Raw genomic sequence first — 17,885 nt, 5'->3', positions numbered from 1 at the left:
GGGGTTTTGGGGGTCCCCAGACCCAAATTTCAGAGGACTGGGGGGGGGGAGGAGGGGCGGGGGAAGGGCACAGGTGAGTCACGTGATGGGCGTGGCGCTCTCAGGTGTGTCCCTGTCCCCAGGTGTGGCCCCAGGTGTGGCCCCTCCCCCTCCGTGGCCGCCGGCCAAGGGTCACCCGCCCCTCCCCCCATGGAGCCCGCGGTGACGTCACGGGGAAACCCCCGGGGAGACACTGGGAGGGACTGGGATGTACTGGGATGTACTGGGATGTACTGGGAGGGCACTGGGATGTACTGGGAGCTACTGGGAGGGCACTGGGAGGGACTGGGAGAGACTGGGATGTACTGGGATGTACTGGGAGGGTACTGGGATGTACTGGGGAGGGACTGGGACACCTCCCTGTCCCCATCTCCGTGTCCCTGGTGGCCACCAGGACATCTCTGTGTCCCCAGTGACCTCGGTGACACCCCCATGTCCCCGTCCTCATGTCCCTGATGGCCACCAGGCCACCTCCATGTCCCCAGTGACCCCTGGGACACCTCCATGTCCCCATCTCCGTGTCCCTGGTGGCCACCAGGACATCTCTGTGTCCCCACTGACCTCGGTGACACCCCCATGTCCCCATCCCCATGTCCCCACCCCCCTCAGTGCCACCTCCACGTCCCCACCCTCATGTCCCTCCTGGCCACCAGGACATCTCCGTGTCCCCACCGACCTCGGTGCCACCTCTGTGTCCCCATCTCTGTGTCCCTGATGGCCACCAGGCCACCCCCATGTCCCCACCCGATCTTGGTGCCACCCCCATGTCCCCATCTCTGTGTCCTTGATGGCCACCAGGACATCCCTGTGTCCCCACCCGATTTTGGTGACACTTCCATGTCCCCATCTCCGTGTCCCTGGTGGCCTCCGTGTCCCCACCAACCTCGGTGCCACCCCCCATGTCCCCACCCTCGTGTCCCTGGTGGCCACCAGGCCACCTCTGTGTCCCCACCCAATTTTGGTGCCACCTCCATGTCCCCAGTGAGCTCGGTGACACCTCCATGTCCCCATCTCTGTGTCCCTCCTGGCCACCAGGACATCTCCGTGTCCCCACCAACCTCGGTGCCACCTCCGTGTCCCCATCTCTGTGTCCCCACCCCCGTCAGTGCCACCCCCATGTCCCCACCCGATCTTGGTGCCACCCCCATGTCCCCATCTCTGTGTCCTTGACGGCCACCGGGACATCCCTGTGTTCCCACCCGATTTTGGTGACACTTCCATGTCCCCATCTCCGTGTCCCTGGTGGCCTCCGTGTCCCCACCAACCTCGGTGCCACCCCCATGTCCCCCACCCTCGTGTCCCTGGTGGCCACCAGGACACCTCCATGTCCCCAATGACCCCTGGGGCACCTCCATGTCCCCATCTCCGTGTCCCTCCTGGCCACCAGGCCACCTCCATGTCCCCAGTGACCTCAATGTCACCCCCATGTCTCCACCCTCATGTCCCTCCCGGCCACCAGGACATCTCCATGTCCCCACCAATCTCGGTGCCACCTCCATGTCCCCACCCTCATGTCCCTGATGGCCACCAGGCCACCTCCATGTCCCCAATGACCCCTGGGACACCTCCATGTCCCCATCTCCATGTCCCCATCTCCATGTCCCCATCTCCGTGTCCCCACCGATCTCGGTGCCACCTCCGTGTCCCCACCCGCGTGTCCCCCCCGGGTCTCGGTGCCACTCCCGGTGTCCCCGTGTCGCGTCCCCGCGCGGTGACATCGGCGCACGGAGGAGGAGCAGGCTCCGAGCGCGGGGCGCGGCCGCCGCATTCTCCGACGTGTGTGTCACCTCCGTGTGTCACCTCCGTGTGTCACCTCCGTGTGTCACCGCCTGTCACACCCCCCCCCCGTGGTGGGGACAAAGGTCCGGGGCCACCCACTGTCCCCCCCCCCCCTCCCCCCCGATATTGTCCCTGTCACCGCTGGCCCGAGCCCAGTCGGGGACGGGACGTGGCCATGGCCGGGGGGACGCGCGGGGGGCTCCTGGTGGTCCTCACCTGCGCCGCCACAGGTGAGGGGACAGCGGGGACATGGCGGGGACGAGGAGGAGGAGGAGGAGGATGGTGGGGAGAGGTTGGAGGGGGCAGGGGGCGGAGGAGGCTGGAGGAAGAGGGTGAGGAGGAAGAGGGTGAAGAAGAGGAGGGTGAAGAAGAGGAGGGTGAAGAAGAGGAGGGTGAAGAAGAGGAGGGTGAAGAGGATGAAGAAGAGGAGCAATCGGGGTGGGGAGGTTTGAGGGGTTCAGATCTGGAGGTCTTGGAGGAGGAGGAGGAGGAAGAGGATGAAGAAAGGGGAGATGAAGAGGAGGAGGATGAAGAAAAGGGAGATGAAGAGGAGGAGGATGAAGAAAAGGGAGATGAAGAGGAGGAGGATGAAGAAGAGGAGGAGGAATCAGGGTGGGAGAGGTTTGAGGGGTTCAGATCTGGAGGTCTTGGAGGAGGAGGAGGAGGATGAAGGGGATGAAGAAGAGGAAGAGGAGGAGCTGGGGATGGTGGGGTCCATGGCTTGAAGGGCTTGGAAGAGGAAGAGGAAGATGAAGAAGAGGAGGATGATGATGAAGAGCAGGAGGAGCTGGGGTTGGGATTGGAGAGTTTGAAGGGTCCATGGTCTGAAGGGCTTGGAGGAGGAGGAGGAGGGTGATGAGGAGGAAGAGGAAGAGGAGGAAGGTGGAGACAATGGAGAGGGGTTGGAGGGTGATGAAGAGGGGGAGGAGGAGGAAGATGAGGATGAAGATGGAGATGATGAGGAGAGGTTGGATTGGCCGGTGCCAAGGCTGGGATGGGGGTCTGGGAGGAGGATGAGGAGGAGGATGAAGGAAGGTGGGGAAGATGAGGAGGAAGGTGAAGAAGAGGAGGGGGAAGATGAGACATCAACAAAAGACGAAGGTCTTGGAAGAGGAGGAGGAAGAGGAGGAGGAGGAAGGTGGAGAAGATGGTGGGAGGTTGGGGAGGGTCCATGTGGTGATGGTCTGGGAGGAAGAGGAGGAGGAAGAAGAAGGAGGTGGGGATGATGGAGGAGGTTGGAAGGGGAGAAGAAACCTTGGATGAAGGTCTTGGAGAAGGAGGAGGAAGAGGAGGGTGAAGATGAAGGAGGGTGGAGGAGAGGCGGAGACGTTGGGTGGGTCAAAGGCCACGATGAGGATCTTGGAAGAGAAGGAGGAGGAAGAGGAGGGTGAAGATGAAGGAGGGTGGAGGAGAGGCGGAGACGTTGGGTGGGTCAAAGGCCACGATGAGGATCTTGGAAGAGGAGGAGGAGGAGGAGGAGGAGGAAGCTGAAGGTTGGGGTCTCCACCCTGGGGAGGGCCTTGGGGGTCTTGGCTCATCCTGGACCCTCCCCTGCAGCCGCCATCGTGGGGACACCCAGAGCCCAAGGGACCACCACAAACATCCCAGAGACCACCACGGCCACCCCAGGGACCTCCACAATGATGTCATGGACCTCCACCATGACCCCAGGGAGCACCACCATGACCTCAGGGACCTCCACAATGACCTCATGGACCACCACAAACATCCCAGAGACGACCACGATGACCTCAGGGACATCCACAGCCACCTCATGGACCTCCACCGTGACTTCAGAGACCTCCACGATGACCCCAGGGACCACCACGATGACCCCAGGGACCACCACAAACATCTCAGAGACAACCACGGCCACCTCATGGACCACCACGATGACCCCATGGACCACCACAAACACCCCAGAGACTTCCACAGCCACCTCATGGACCACCACCATGACCCCAGAGACCTCCACAGCCACCTCATGGACCACCACTGTGACCTCAGGGACCTCCACCATGACCCCAGGGACCACCCCAACCACCTCAGGGACCTCCACGACCACCCCAGAGACAGCCACTGCCACCTCATGGACCACCACCAAGACCCCAGGGACCTCCACCATGACCCCAGAGACCACCACGAACACCCCAGAGACAGCCACGGGCACCTCATGGACCTCCACAATGACCCCGGGGACCTCCACCATGACCCCAGGGACCTCCACGATGAGCCCAGGGACCACCGGCACTGACAGAACCAGCACAACCATCACAGAGATGACCCCAACCATTTCATGGACCTCCACGACCACCCCAGAGACAGCCACCGGCACCTCATGGACCACCACCATGACCCCAGGGACCACCACCATGACCCCAGGGACCTCCACGAACATCCCAGAGACCACCATGACCACCTCATGGATCTCCACCATGACCCCAGAGAGCTCCACAATGACCCCAGGGACCACCACCAACATCCCAGGGAACTCCACAACCCCCTCAGGGACCACCACGAACGCCCCAGAGTCCACCCCAGCCACCTCAGGGACCTCCACAATGACCCCAGGGACCACCACAAACACCGCAGGGACCACCACAACCACCTCAGGGATATCCACAATGACCCCAGGGACCTCCTCAAACACCCCAGAGACAACCACTGCTACCTCATGGACCACCACCACAATGACCCCAGGGACCACCGGCACTGACAGAACCAGCACAACCATCACAGAAATGACCCCAACCACCTCATGGACCTCCACGACCACCCCAGAGGCAGCCACGAGCACCGCATGGACCTCCACAATGACCCCAGGGACCACCACCAACATCCCAGAGACAACCACAGCCACCTCATGGACCTCCACCATGATCCCAGGGACCTCCACAATGACCCCAGGGACCACCGGCACTGACAGAACCAGCACAACCATGGCAGTGATGACCCCAACCACCTCATGGACCTCCATGACCACCCCAGAGACAGCCACGGGCACCTCATGGACCTCCACCATGACCCCAGGGACCACCACGATGAGCCCAGGGACCTCCACTAACATCCCAGAGACAACCACGACCAGCGCATGGACCACCACCATGACCCCAGGGACCACCACAAACATCCCAGAGACAACCACTGCCACCTCATGGACCTCCACCAGGACCCCAGGGACCACCACCATGACCCCAGGGACCTCCACAATGACCCCAGGCACCACCGGCACTGACAGAACCAGCACAACCATGGCAGTGATGACCCCAACCACCTCATGGACCTCCATGACCACCCCAGAGACAGCCACCGGCACCTCATGGACCTCCACCATGACCCCAGGGACCACCACGATGACCCCAGGGATCACCACGGACATCCCAGAGACAACCACTGCCACCTCATGGACCACCACCATGACGCCAGGGACCTCCACAAACATTCCAGAGACAACCACTGCCACCTCATGGACCTCCACAATGACCCCAGGGACCACCGGCACTGACAGAACCAGCACAACCATCGCAGAGATGACCTCAACCACCTCATGGACCTCCATGACCACCCCAGAGACAGCCACCGGCACCTCATGGACCATCACGATGACCCCAGGGACCTCCACCATGACGCCAGGGACCTCCACAAACATCCCAGAGACAACCACAGCCACCTCATGGACCACCACCATGACCCCAGGGACCACCGGCACTGACAGAACCAGCACAACCATCACAGAGATGACCTCAACCACCTCATGGACCTCTACGACCACCCCAGAGACCGCCACGAGCACCGCATGGACAACAACCAGGACCCCAGGGACCTCCTCCATGACCCCAGGGACCACCACGAACATCCCAGAGACCACCATGACCACCTCATGGACCTCCACGATGACACCAGGGACCAGCACCAGGACCCCTGGGACCTCCCCGAACATCGCAGAGACCACCACGACCACCTCAGGGACCACCACGAACGCCCCAGAGTCCACCCCAACCACCTCAGGGACCACCACCATGACCCCAGGGACCACCGGCACTGACAGAACCAGCACAACCATGGCAGTGATGACCCCAACCACCTCATGGACCTCCACGACCATCCCAGAGACAGCCACGGGCACCTCATGGACCTCCACCATGACCCCAGGGACCACCACAAACATCCCAGAGACATCCACAACCCCCTCAGGGACCACCACGAACACCCCAGAGTCCACCCCAACCACCTCATGGACCTCCACCATGACCCCAAGGACCACAACAAACATCCCAGAGACCGCTACCATGACCCCAGGGACTCCAACAATGACCCCAGGGACCACCACGATGACCCCAGAGACAGCCACGAGCACCTCATGGACCTCCACCATGATCCCAGGGACCACCACAATGACCCCAGGGACCACCACCAACATCCCAGCGACAACCACAGCCACCTCATGGACCACCACCATGACCCCAGGGACTGCCACGATGACCCCAGGGACCACCACGAACACCCCAGAGTCCACTCCAACCACCTCAGGGACCTCCACGACCCCCTCTGGGACTACCTCCTCCACCTCTGGGACCATCACGGCCATCCCCAGTACCACCATGTCCACTCCAACCACCTCAGGGACCTCCACGACCACTCCATGGACCACCTCAACCACTTCAGTGACTGCCACGACCACCTCAGGGCCCACCATGGCATCTTCCACCGCCACTCTGGGGACATCAACGACCGCCCCGGTGGTGTCAACCACCACACCCACCTCGGCCACCTCCACGACCACCTTGGTGACCCCCACAGCGCCCACCACCACCACCACCACCCCTTCGACCACCGCTGCTCCTCCTTCAGGTGAGTCCTCCCCAGATGACCTCCACCCTCACCTGGGGTGTCCCCGTGACCTGGCGTGTCCCTGATGTCCTCGTGTCCCCACCAGGGCTGTGTGAGAACGGGGGGACCCCCGCTGGCAGCGGTTGTCTCTGCAGCCCGTCCTACGCCGGTCCGCGCTGCGAGTTCTCCACCGACACCGTGGAGACCAACCTGCGTGAGTGACGGTCCCACCCCACACCTGGGGGACCCGGGCATCTCGAGGGTCCTGGGCATTTTGGGGGTCCTGGTGGTTTTTGGGGGGTTCTGGTCCTCTTCGTGGTCCTGGTCATCTTGGGGGTTCTGGGCACCTTGGGGCTCCTGGTCTTCTTTGGGGTTCTGGTGTTTTTGGGGGTCTTGGTCTTCTTGAGGATCTTGATCGTCTTGGGGGTTCTGGTCATCTTGAGGGTCCTGGTCCTCTTGGGGGTCCTGGTCATTTTGGGGGTCCTGGTCATTTTGGGCGTCCTGGTCATCTTGGTGGTTCTGGTCTTCTTGGTGGTTCTGGTGGTTTTGGGGGTCCTGGTCATCTTGGGGGTCCTCAGCACCTTGGGGGTCCTGGTGTCTTTAGGGGTTCTGGTCTTCTCGGTGGCGCTGGTTTTCTTTGGGGTTCTGGTCATCCTGGGGGTTCTGGGCACCCTGGGGGGCCTGGTCCTCTTGGGGGTCCTGGTCATCTTGGGGGTTCTGGTCTTCTTGGGGGTCCTGGGGGTTTTGGGGGTCCTGGTCATCTTGGGGATCTTGGTGGTCTTGGGGGACCTGATCTCTCTGGGGATCCTGACCATCCTGGAGGTCCTGGTCACTTTGGTGGTCCTGGACACCGTGGAGGTCCTGGTGTCCTTGGGGTTCCTGGACCACCGTGGAGGTCCTCACCCACCCTGTCCCACCCCACTGACCCCTTCTCCCCATTGCCCCTCCAGCGTTCCCTGGGACCATCATGGCCACCCTGGACGTGGAGGTGACCGTCACCAACTTCAACTACTCCGAGGACCTGAAGGACCCCACCTCCGAGACCTTCCGCTCCTTCCAGAACCACTTCCGGCAGGAGGTGAGGACGTGGGGAGCCCAGTGTCCCACCACGGCCACCGTGTCCCCTCAGTGGTGGCCACCTCGTCCCCAGAGCGGTGGCCAAGTGACCTTTTGCCCTTGCAGATCAAGAAGATCTACGGGACCCTCCCTGGCTACGAGGGCGTGGAGATCACCAGCCTCAAGTAAGGGGTCCACGACCACCCCCAAGGGTGGGGTGGGGTGGGTTGGGTGTCCCCAGGCCCTCCTGTGACCTCCCGTGTCCCCTCCCGGAAGGCCTGGCAGCGTCGTGGTGGGACACCAGGTGTTCTTCACCATGGCCCAGAGCGGCAGCACCACGGAGAAGTTCCAGGAGACCACGGGGGAGTTGGTGGACAACCTCCAGGAGGCGGAGGCCAGCCAGGGCAACTGCCAGCACAACACCTGTGGGTGACCCCAAAGCCCCCCCAGATCCTCCTTGACCCCTGCGGGACCTCCCCTGGACCTCCGGGGTCCATCCAGGGCACCCAAGGGTGGTCTCTGATGTCTTCTCCTCCCACCCCAGCCGTGCTGTGCCTGGTGCTGCGACCCAACCCCGTGGTCAGCGACATGAGGGAGGTGTTGGACCTGGACGGTGAGAGCGGCGGGGAGCCCCTGACCACCCCGTGGCCCCTCCGGACCACCCACCACCCCCTGACCACCCCATGACCCCTCCTGACCACCCACCACCCCCTGACCACCCCATGGCCACTTCTGACCACCCAGCACCCCTTGACCACCCTGTGGTCCCTCCTGACCACCCCATGGCCTCTTTTGACCACCCACCACCCCTTGACCACCCCATTACCTTCTGACCACCCCGTGGTTCCTTCTGACCACCCCACCCCTGCCCACCCAGCATCTCCTGTCCCTCACCCCTCACCCACCTTCACCCCCTCAATGTCCCCTTGTCGCCCCCCCGTCCAGAGCTGTGCCACCAGCGAGCCCCCCCCGGCTACGGTGACTTCTTCTCCCCGGACATCTCCTCGGGGGTCCTGCACTGCGTCACCTCCTGCACGCCCAACCTGCCCCAGAGCCTGGACTGCCACCACGGCCGCTGCCACGTCACCCGCGAGGGACCTCGCTGCTTGTGAGTGCCACCAAGGGGTCCCAGAACCCGTCATGGGGTCACAACGGCCACCATGGGGTCACAATGGCCACCACGGGGTCACAATGGCCACCGTTGGGTCACAATGGCCACTGTTGGGTCACAGTGGACACTGTTGGGTCACAACATCCACCGTGGGGTCACAATGGCCACCGTGGAGTCACAATGGCCACCACAGAGTCACAACGGCCACCAAGGGGTCACAATGGCCACCATGGGGTCACAATGGCCACCAAGGGATCCCAGAACCCATCATGGGGTCACAACGGCCACCATGGGGTCACAATGGCCACCACAGGGTCACAATGGCCACCACAGAGTCACAACGGCCACCAAGGGGTCACAATGGCTACCATGGGGTCACAATGGCCACCAAGGGATCCCAGAACCCGTCATGGGGTCACAACGGCCACCAAGGGGTCACAATGGCCACTGTGGGGTCACAACATCCACCAAGGCGTCACAACAGCCACCATGGGGTCACAACGGCCACCATGGGGTCACAATGGCCACCAAGGGGTCCCAGAACCCATCATGAGGTCCCAACGCCCACTGGGGGTCCCAACACCTCCTGTGGTGTCCCCTGGTGCCACCGAGGTGTCTCTGCCCACCCGGGTGGTCCCAGGGGTGCAGGGTGTGACCCTTGTCCCCTCCCCAGTTGCCCGGACGAGGACCTGTACTGGTACACGGGGGCGCAGTGCTCGGGCCGGGTCAGCAAGGTGGCCACCGGGCTGGGCGTGGCAGTGGCCCTGCTCTTCCTCATCTGCCTCATCCTCGTCGTGGTCCTGCTCTGCCGCCGGCACCAGCGCTCCCGGAGGTACCGGCCCGGGGCTGGGGTCCTCACTGGGGGGCTCCCAGTTTGGGTTCCTCGTTTTGGGGGGCTCCCAGTTTGGGTTCTGCCTTGGGAGGGGTCTCCCAGTTTGGGTTTCCCATTCTGGGGAGCTCCCAGTTTGGGTTCCTCATTTCAGGGGGCTCCCAGTTTGGGTTTCCCATTTGGGAGGGGTCTCCCAGTTTGGGTTCCTCGTTTTGGGGGGCTCCCAGTTTGGGTTCTGCCTTGGGAGGGGTCTCCCAGTTTGGGTTTCCCATTTGGAGGGGATTTCCCAGTTTGGATTCCCCATTTCAGGGGGGTTCCCAGTTTGGATTCCCCATCTGGAGGGAGTTTCCCAGTTCAGGTTCCCCATTTTGGGAGTTTCCCAGTTTGGGTTCCCCATTTTGGGGGGGTTCCCAGTTTGGATTCCCCATTTTGGGGGCGTTCCCAGTTTGGGTTCCCTATTGAGGAGGGGTCTCCCAGTTCAGTTTCCCCATTTTGGGGGGGATCTCCCAGTTCAGCTTCTGCCTTGGGAGGGGTCTCCCAGTTTGGATTCCCATTTTGGGGTGTGGGGGGAGGGGGCATCTCCCAGTTTGGATTCCCAGTTTTTGGGGGGTCTCCCAGTTTGGATTCCCATTTTGCGGGGGGGATGTCTCAGTCTGGATTCCCAGTTTGGGGGGGATCTCCCAGTTTGAATTCCCAGTTTGGGGGGGATCTTCCAGTTTGGGGAGATCTCCCAGTTTGAATTCCCAGTTTGGGGGGGATCTCCCAGTTTGGGGAGATCTCCCAGTTTAGATTCCCAGTTTGGGGGGATCTCATAATTTGGGGGGGTCTCCCAGTCTGGATTCCCAGTTTGGGGGGGGGGTCTCCCAGTTCGAATTCCCAGTTTGGGGGGGTCTCCCAGTTTGAATTCCCAGTTTGGGGGGGGGTCTCCCAGTCCTCCCCCAGTTCTCACCCCCTTTCCCCCCCCCCAGTGACCTCCCCCCCTATTCGGGGGGTTCCTGGTACGAGTTCGACGATTTCACCTGGAGCCCCCCGCGGGGGGCCGTGATCCCAAACCCGGGGGTCGCCCCCCAGCCCGCATTTGAGGACCCCGAGAGCTGGAGAAGACCCCCGGGACCCCCCCCCCGCCGCCCCCCGGTGGGGTCCCCCCGCCTTCCGACCGTCCTTGGAGCGGGTGGATCCCTTCCTGCAGGTATGCACACCCCTGCCAGGACCTTAGAGGAACCTAAATCCCCTGCCAGGACCCTAAAGGAACCTAAACCCGCTGCCAGGACCCTAAAGGGACCCCAACCCCCTGCCAGGACCCTAAAGGGACCTAAGCCCCCTGCCAGGACCTTAAAAGGACCCCAAACCCCCTGCCAGGATCTTAGAGGAACCTAAATCCCCTGCCAGGACCCTAAAGGAACCTAAACCCCCTGCCAGGACCCTAAAGGGACCCCAACCCCCTGCCAGGACCTTAAAGGGACCCCAACCCCCTGCCAGGACCTTAAAGGAACCTAAACCCCCTGCCAGGACCCTAAAGGGACCTAAACCCCCTGCCAGGACCCTAAAGGGACCTAAACCCCCTGCCAGGACCCTAAAAGAACCCCAAACCCCTGCCAGGACCCCAAAAGAACCTGAATCTCCTGCCAGGACCCCAAAGGAAACTAAATCCCCTGCCAGGACCTTAAAGGGACCCCAAACCCCTGCCAGGACCCCAAAGGAACCCTGAATCCCCTTTAGGGACCCTAAAGAACCCCAAATCCCCTTCCCAGTCTCTAAAGGAACCCCAAACCCCCTTCCAGGACCCAAAAGGGGCCCTCCAATCCCCTGCCAGGACCCAAAAGGGGCCCTCCAATCCCCTGCCAGGACCCAAAAGGGGCCCTCCAATCCCCTGCCAGGACCCAAAAGGGGCCCTCCAATCCCCTGCCAGGACCCAAAAGGGGCCCTCCAATCCCCTGCCAGGACCCAAAAGGGGCCCTCCAATCCCCTGCCAGGACCCCCCTCTCACGCTGTCCCCCCCCCCAGCTGAGGACCCCGAGGCCGAGGGTCACCCATGACCTGTGACCCCCCCCCCGGCACCTCCTGGAGCGCCACGAGGGGACCCCGACCCCAACGAGGAGACCCCGACCCCAACGAGGAGACCCCGACCCCGGTGAGGGGACATCGACCCCAATGAGGAGACCCCAACATGGGCCAGAAGACCCCGACCCCAATGAGGGGACATCGACCTGGACCAGGAGACCCCAACCCAAGTGAGGGGACCCCAACCCCAACCAGGGGACCCCACATGGACCAGAAGATCCCAACACGGACTAGAAGACCCCAACCCCAACTTGGAGACCCCAACAGGGACCAGGAGATGCTGACCCCAACCAGGAGACCCCAACCCAAATGAGGGGACCCTGACTCCAACCAGGAGACCCCGACCCAAGTGAGGAGACCCCAACACGGACCAGGAGACCCCAACATGGACCAGGAGACCCCAGCCCCAACCAGGAGACCCCGACCCCATGAGGGGACATCGACCCCAATGAGGGGACATCAACCTGGACCAGGAGACCCCAACCCAAGTGAGGAGACCCCAACATGGACCAGGAGACCCCAACATGGACCAGGAGACCCCAGCCCCAACCAGGAGACCCCGACCCCAGTGAGGGGACATCAACCTGGGCCAGGAGACCCCAACCCAAGTGAGGAGACCCCAACATGGACCAGGAGACCCCGACCCAAATGAGGGGACCTCGACCTGGACCAGGAGACCCCCAAACCCCAAGAGAGAATCGGGACCAGCTCCCAGTAGCTCCCAGTAGCTCCCAGTTTGCTCCGGCGCGCGGGACGCGCCAGGAGCCGGGCGAGACCCTTGGGGTTGGGGTTCGGGGGGGGGATTTTGGGGGGATTTTGGGGGGATTTCTGTGGGATTTGGGGGATCGAACCCCTCAATATTTATTTATTTGGGGTGATGAAGCCCCAGCCCCACCCTGGGCAGAGCCCGGAGGGTCCCCGGGGGGGGTTGAAGCCCCTCCCCAAAATCCCTTTTGGGGGGGGGGAGGTGCAGGAGCCCCGCCCCCTTTTCCTGCCCCTCCCCCATATTTATTTATAGTAAGTAATCAATGTATTGATAATAAATAATCGATTTCTTGGTTTAATTTGTGTGAATTCCCTCGGTTTTGGGGGTGGGGACGTTACGTGACTGGGAGACACTGGGGGGGACTGGGAGGGACTGGGAGGGACTGGGAGGGACTGGGACACCCCAAGGAGCAGGTGGCACCCAGAACAAACTGGGACATACTGGGACATACTGGAGAGCACTGGGACATACTGGGACACCCCAAGGAGCACCCAGAACAAACTGGGACATACTGGGACATACTGGGGAGCACTGGGACATACTGGGACACCCCAAGGAGCAGGTGGCACCCAGAACAAACTGGGACATACTGGGACATACTGGGAGGCACTGTGAGCAAGTAGCAGCCAGAACGGACTGGGAGATACTAGGAGGCACTGGGAGACACTGGGAGACACTGGGAGGAGGTGGCACCCAGAACAAACTGGGACATACTGGGACATACTAGGACACCCCAAGGAGCACCCAGACCAAACTGGGACATACTGGGACATACTGGAGAGCACTGGGACGCACTGGGACACCCCAAGGAGCAGGTGGCACCCAGACCAAACTGGGAGCACTGGGACACACTGGGACACCCCAGGAAGGTGAGACAACCCAACCAACCACCCCGAACACCCCAAATCCCACCGGGGACCCCCCTGGGGACCCCCTCCCCACCCCAAAACCCCGCGCCCGCGGGCGGGAGGGGACGCGTCGCCGTCACCCGGCGGTGACTCAACCCAACCCAACCCAACCCAACTCAACCCAACCCAACCCAACCCAACCTCCCCCGTTCCCGGCTCCAGCATCTCCAGGACTTTTGGGACGGCGGCACCGCCCCGAGCTGGGGGTGCCCACCCCCCATATCTTATCAGCAACCCCGGCGCCAGGGCTGGGCCGGCGGCGGCCGCTCCGGAGTGGTCCGGCCAGTTGGAATTCCTTGGGGAATGTCCGCCGGCTCTTCTCACGCCCTCTTTTTTTTAAAAAAAAAAAATATTTATTTAATTTTTTTCTTTTTTTTTTTTTTTTTTTTTCCAGGGGTTTGATAAAAACTGGTGACTCAGGGAATTATTTACCGGCGCTGCCCAACCTTGCAGTTGATGACCGCCACGGATTCGGGCCACAAAGTCCCGGTGGCCGCCGGATCCGGCTCAGTTGCTCCGGTGGTTACGGCTCCTCCAGGATCGGCCGAGGATGGAGTTGGGCGGCAGCGTCTTCATCCTCGCCCTCCTCCTCCTCTTCGTCCCCTCGGAGGCTCTGTCAGGTAAGGTGGGGGTGAGGTGGAGGCCTCTCCATCCTGCCACCTCCAGAATTCCCTCTTTTGGGAATTTTTGGGGGGTTTTGGCTCTTTTTGGGGATTCCTGGAGACGAGCTTGGAGCACCCAATGGCCTTCGGCACATCTCTGGTGGCCACCCTGTGGGTGCCGGGCTGTCCCCTCCCCTCTTCCCGTCTTGGCATGGGGGGTTCTGGTCCTCAAGGAGCAGATTTTGGGGGGTCACGCCCCGATGTCCCCTCCCGGGCTTGTGGGTGCTCTCCCGAGGGCGATGGGGTGGGGGACGTTGATCCGCGGGAGGTGGGGCAGGAGCGGGGAGGGACCCCCAGGTGCCACTTCCCGTCTGGGGACAGACTTTGTGTCCCTTCTCCAGTTTGGGGACGGGATCCCAGTTCCCATCCCCAGTTTGGGGACAGACCCTTGAGTCCTTTCTCCAGTTTGGGGACAGACTCCCAGTTCCCTTCTCCAGTTTGGGGACAGATTCCCAGTTCCCTTCTCCAGTTTGGGGACAGACTCCCAGTTCCCATCCCCAGTTTGGGGACAGACCCTTGTGTCCCTTCTCCAGTTTGGGGACAGACCCCCAGCCCCCTCCTCCAATTTGGGGACAACCCCCCAGCCCCCTCCCCCAATTTGGAGTCTGTCTCCCAGCCCCCTCCCCCAATTTGGGGACAGACTCCCAGTTCCCATCCCCAGTTTGGGGACAGACCCTTGTGTCCCTCCCCCGATTTGGGGACAGACTCCCAGCCCCCTCCCCCAATTTGGGGACAGATCCCCAGCCCCCTCCCCCAATTCGGGACGCCCCCGTTCCCGTCCCACCCCACAACCTCCTGTCCCTCGCAGCCCCCTGCGCCAACGGTGGCACCGCGGTGGGGCACGGCTGCGTTTGTCCCCCCGGCCACTCCGGCCACCGCTGCGAGACCCCCGACCCCGCCAGCGCCTGCCGCAACGGTGGCACCGCCGTGGGGACCGCCTGCTACTGCCCCCCGGGTTTTGGGGGACCCCGGTGCCGGCGCCACGACCCCGCCAGCGCCTGCCGCAACGGGGCCACCGCCTTCGGGACAAGGTGCGTGTGCCCGCCGGGCTTCCGCGGGGACACCTGCCAGGAGCTGGAGGAGCCCGGATCGTGCCTCAACGGTGGCACTTTGGAGAAGGGGACGTGCCGGTGTCCCCCCACGGCTTGGGGACCTCGGTGCGAGTGCACCGGGACGGGCGGCACCACGGCCGTGGGGAAGGTGTTGTACGTCAATGACACGGCGGGGACAAACGACGCGGTGACGGCCACCACCGCCGGAGGTGGCACCGCGGGAGGTGGCACCGCGGGAGGTGACACCACGGACACGCCATCGGTGAGGCGGGCGAGGAATGTCACGGCCAGGCCTGTGGAGGGCAATGCCGCCACCGTGGGAAGTGGCACCGTGGCCACCACCAACGGCGGCGTCACGGGAAGGAATGTCACTGTCACTGCTGTGGTCAGCGCCACCACGGTCAGTCACGGTGTGGCCAGCACGGACCATGGCGTGGTCACTGTCACAGAGAGGGACACAGAGGTCAGCGCCGGCACGGACCACGATGTGGTCACCGTCACAGAGAGGGACACAGAGGTCAGTGCCACCACGGTCAGTCACGGCGTGGCCAGCACGGACCATGGCGTGGTCACTGTCACAGAGAGGGACACAGAGGTCAGCGCTGGCACGGACCACGATGTGGTCACCGTCACAGAGAGGGACACCAGGGTCAGGGGAAGTGTCCCCATGGCCACCACCAAGCCGATGCTGCCAGCGCGCCGGGTGACAAATGTCACGGCCTCGCCCATGGAGGTGAGGGCCACCACCATGGAGGGTGAGACCACAGCCGTGGAAGGTGACACCACGGTCACTCGGTCAGACCTCGTGGAAGGTGACACCACGGCCATGGAGGGTGAGACCACGGCCATGGAAGGTGACACCGAGGCCACCCCCATGGAGGGTGACACTGAGGCCACCCCCATGGAAGGTGGCACCGAGGCCACACCAGTGGCCACCATGGTAAGCAACACCAGGGCCACCACCATGGAAATTGCCACCGTGACGGTGCCACCAGGACACCCGGGAAGCCACAGCAGGGCCACCAGCAGGGCAAGGAACACCACGGCCATGGGGAACAACACCAGGGCCACCACCTTGAAAGGTGACACCAGCGTGACCACCATGGAGGGCAACACCAGGGCCATGGAGAACAAGACCTGGGCCACCATCACGGAAAGTGACACCACGGCCACCACCCTGGAAAGTGACACCACGGCCATGCCAATGGTCATCGTGGGAGGCCACACCAGGCCCGTGGAGAACACCACCGGGGCCACCACCCTGAAAAGTGACACCAGGGCCACCACCCTGGAGAGCCACACCCTGTCCACCCTCCCAGTCGCCCCTGCTGACGTCACCTCAACGCCAGCCCCGCCCAATGCCACCAACACCATCCTGGACGCCACCGAGAGCCCGCCCAACGCCACCGAAGCCACCGGGGCATTGGCCTACGTCTCTCCTGGGACCATCGGGGACTTTTTCACCAGCTCCACTGTCCCCACCACGGCCACCATCTGCCTCTACCTCCCACACGGCGCCAGCCCCCCGGCCAGTGGGTGTCCTGGGGGGTCACTGGGGTGGGGTCTTCTCTCTGGGGTCAGGAGGGTCTCCTGGGGTGGGGGTCTCCTTCCCAGGGATTTCCTGGGGTCATGGTGAGGAAGAAGACGAGGATGGAGCTCCTGGGGTCTCCTGGGGTGGGGGTCTCCTTCCCAGGGGTCTCCTGGGGGTAGGAATTGGAATAAGATGGAAGTTGTGGGGTCTTTTGGGGTGGGGGTCTCCTTCCCAAGGGTCTCCTGGGGTGGGGAGGAAGAGGAGGATGGAGCTCCTGGAGTGGGGTCTCCTTCCCAGGGAGAGGAAGAGGAGGATGGATGTTCTGGGGTGTCTTGGGGTGGGGGTCTCCTTCCCATGGATCTCCTGGGGTGGGGGGTCCTCCTTCCTGAGGGTCTCCTGGGGTGGGGAGGAAGAGGAGGATGGAGGTTCTGGGGTGTCTTGGGGTGGGGTCTCCTTCCCATGGATCTTCTGGGGTGGGGTCTCCTTCTCAAGGATCTTCTGGGGTGGGGTCTCCTTCCCATGGATCTCCTGGGGTGGGGTCTCCTTCCCATGGATCTTCTGGGGTGGGGGGTCTCCTTCTCAAGGATCTCCTGGGGTGGGGTCTCCTTCTCAAGGATCTCCTGGGGTGGGGTCTCCTTCCCATGGATCTCCTGGGGTTGGGGGGTCCTCCTTCCTGAGGGTCTCCTGGGGTGGGGAGGAAGAGGAGGATGGAGGTTCTGGGGTGTCCAAGGGTGGGGGTCTCCTTCTCAGGGCTCTCCTCCAACGTGGACAAAGGAAAGAACCCCCCACCCATGGTGTCCCCTCACCGTGTCCTTGTCCCCCCCACCTTCCAGTCGTGTGCCACAACGGTGGCGTGGCCAACCGCACCCACTGCCTGTGTCCCCCCGGCTACTCCGGCCCCACCTGCGAGACCCCCGACCCCGCCGACCGCTGCGCCGGCGGCAGCACCGCCGTGGGCGACCGCTGCATCTGCCCCCCCGGCCGCACGGGCCCTCGCTGTGCCGCCCCCGACCCGGCCACCGCCTGTCGCCACGGTGGCACCGCCGTGGGCACCGAGTGCTACTGCCCCCCCGGCTTCTCCGGCCCCCGCTGCGAAGACCCCAGCCCCACCGCTGCCCCCACGGCAGGGCCACCGCGCCGGAGCAGAGCGACGCCCCGAAGCACCAGGAGAACCACCACCACCACCACCACCACCGTGCCCACCACCAGAGGTCGGTGGCTTTGTCTGGGGTGGGAAGATCCCCCCCCCAATCCCCCCAAA

The 17,885-nt window shown here is 63.1% G+C and overlaps 1 protein-coding gene across 1 annotated transcript; it reads left to right on the top strand.

The window, feature by feature from the left end:
* The first annotated feature begins 5,822 nt into the window (after positions 1 to 5,822).
* On the top strand, positions 5,823 to 12,402 carry LOC128802767 (mucin-3B-like). The gene is made up of 10 exons (XM_053969327.1): positions 5,823 to 6,669; positions 6,755 to 6,862; positions 7,599 to 7,726; positions 7,831 to 7,889; positions 7,981 to 8,129; positions 8,249 to 8,317; positions 8,650 to 8,812; positions 9,489 to 9,647; positions 10,613 to 10,833; positions 11,649 to 12,402. The coding sequence occupies exons 1-10, from the start codon at positions 5,838 to 5,840 to the stop codon at positions 11,678 to 11,680; spliced, it is 1,920 nt and encodes a 639-aa protein (XP_053825302.1). The 5' UTR covers positions 5,823 to 5,837; the 3' UTR covers positions 11,681 to 12,402.
* The last annotated feature ends 5,483 nt before the right edge of the window (positions 12,403 to 17,885 follow it).

This window comes from Vidua macroura, unplaced genomic scaffold, assembly GCF_024509145.1.
Source record: "Vidua macroura isolate BioBank_ID:100142 unplaced genomic scaffold, ASM2450914v1 whyUn_scaffold_180, whole genome shotgun sequence".
NCBI classification, from domain to species: Eukaryota; Metazoa; Chordata; class Aves; order Passeriformes; family Viduidae; genus Vidua; species Vidua macroura.
Note: the sequence above shows the minus strand (reverse complement) of the source record. Positions and strands in the feature narration are given on the sequence as shown.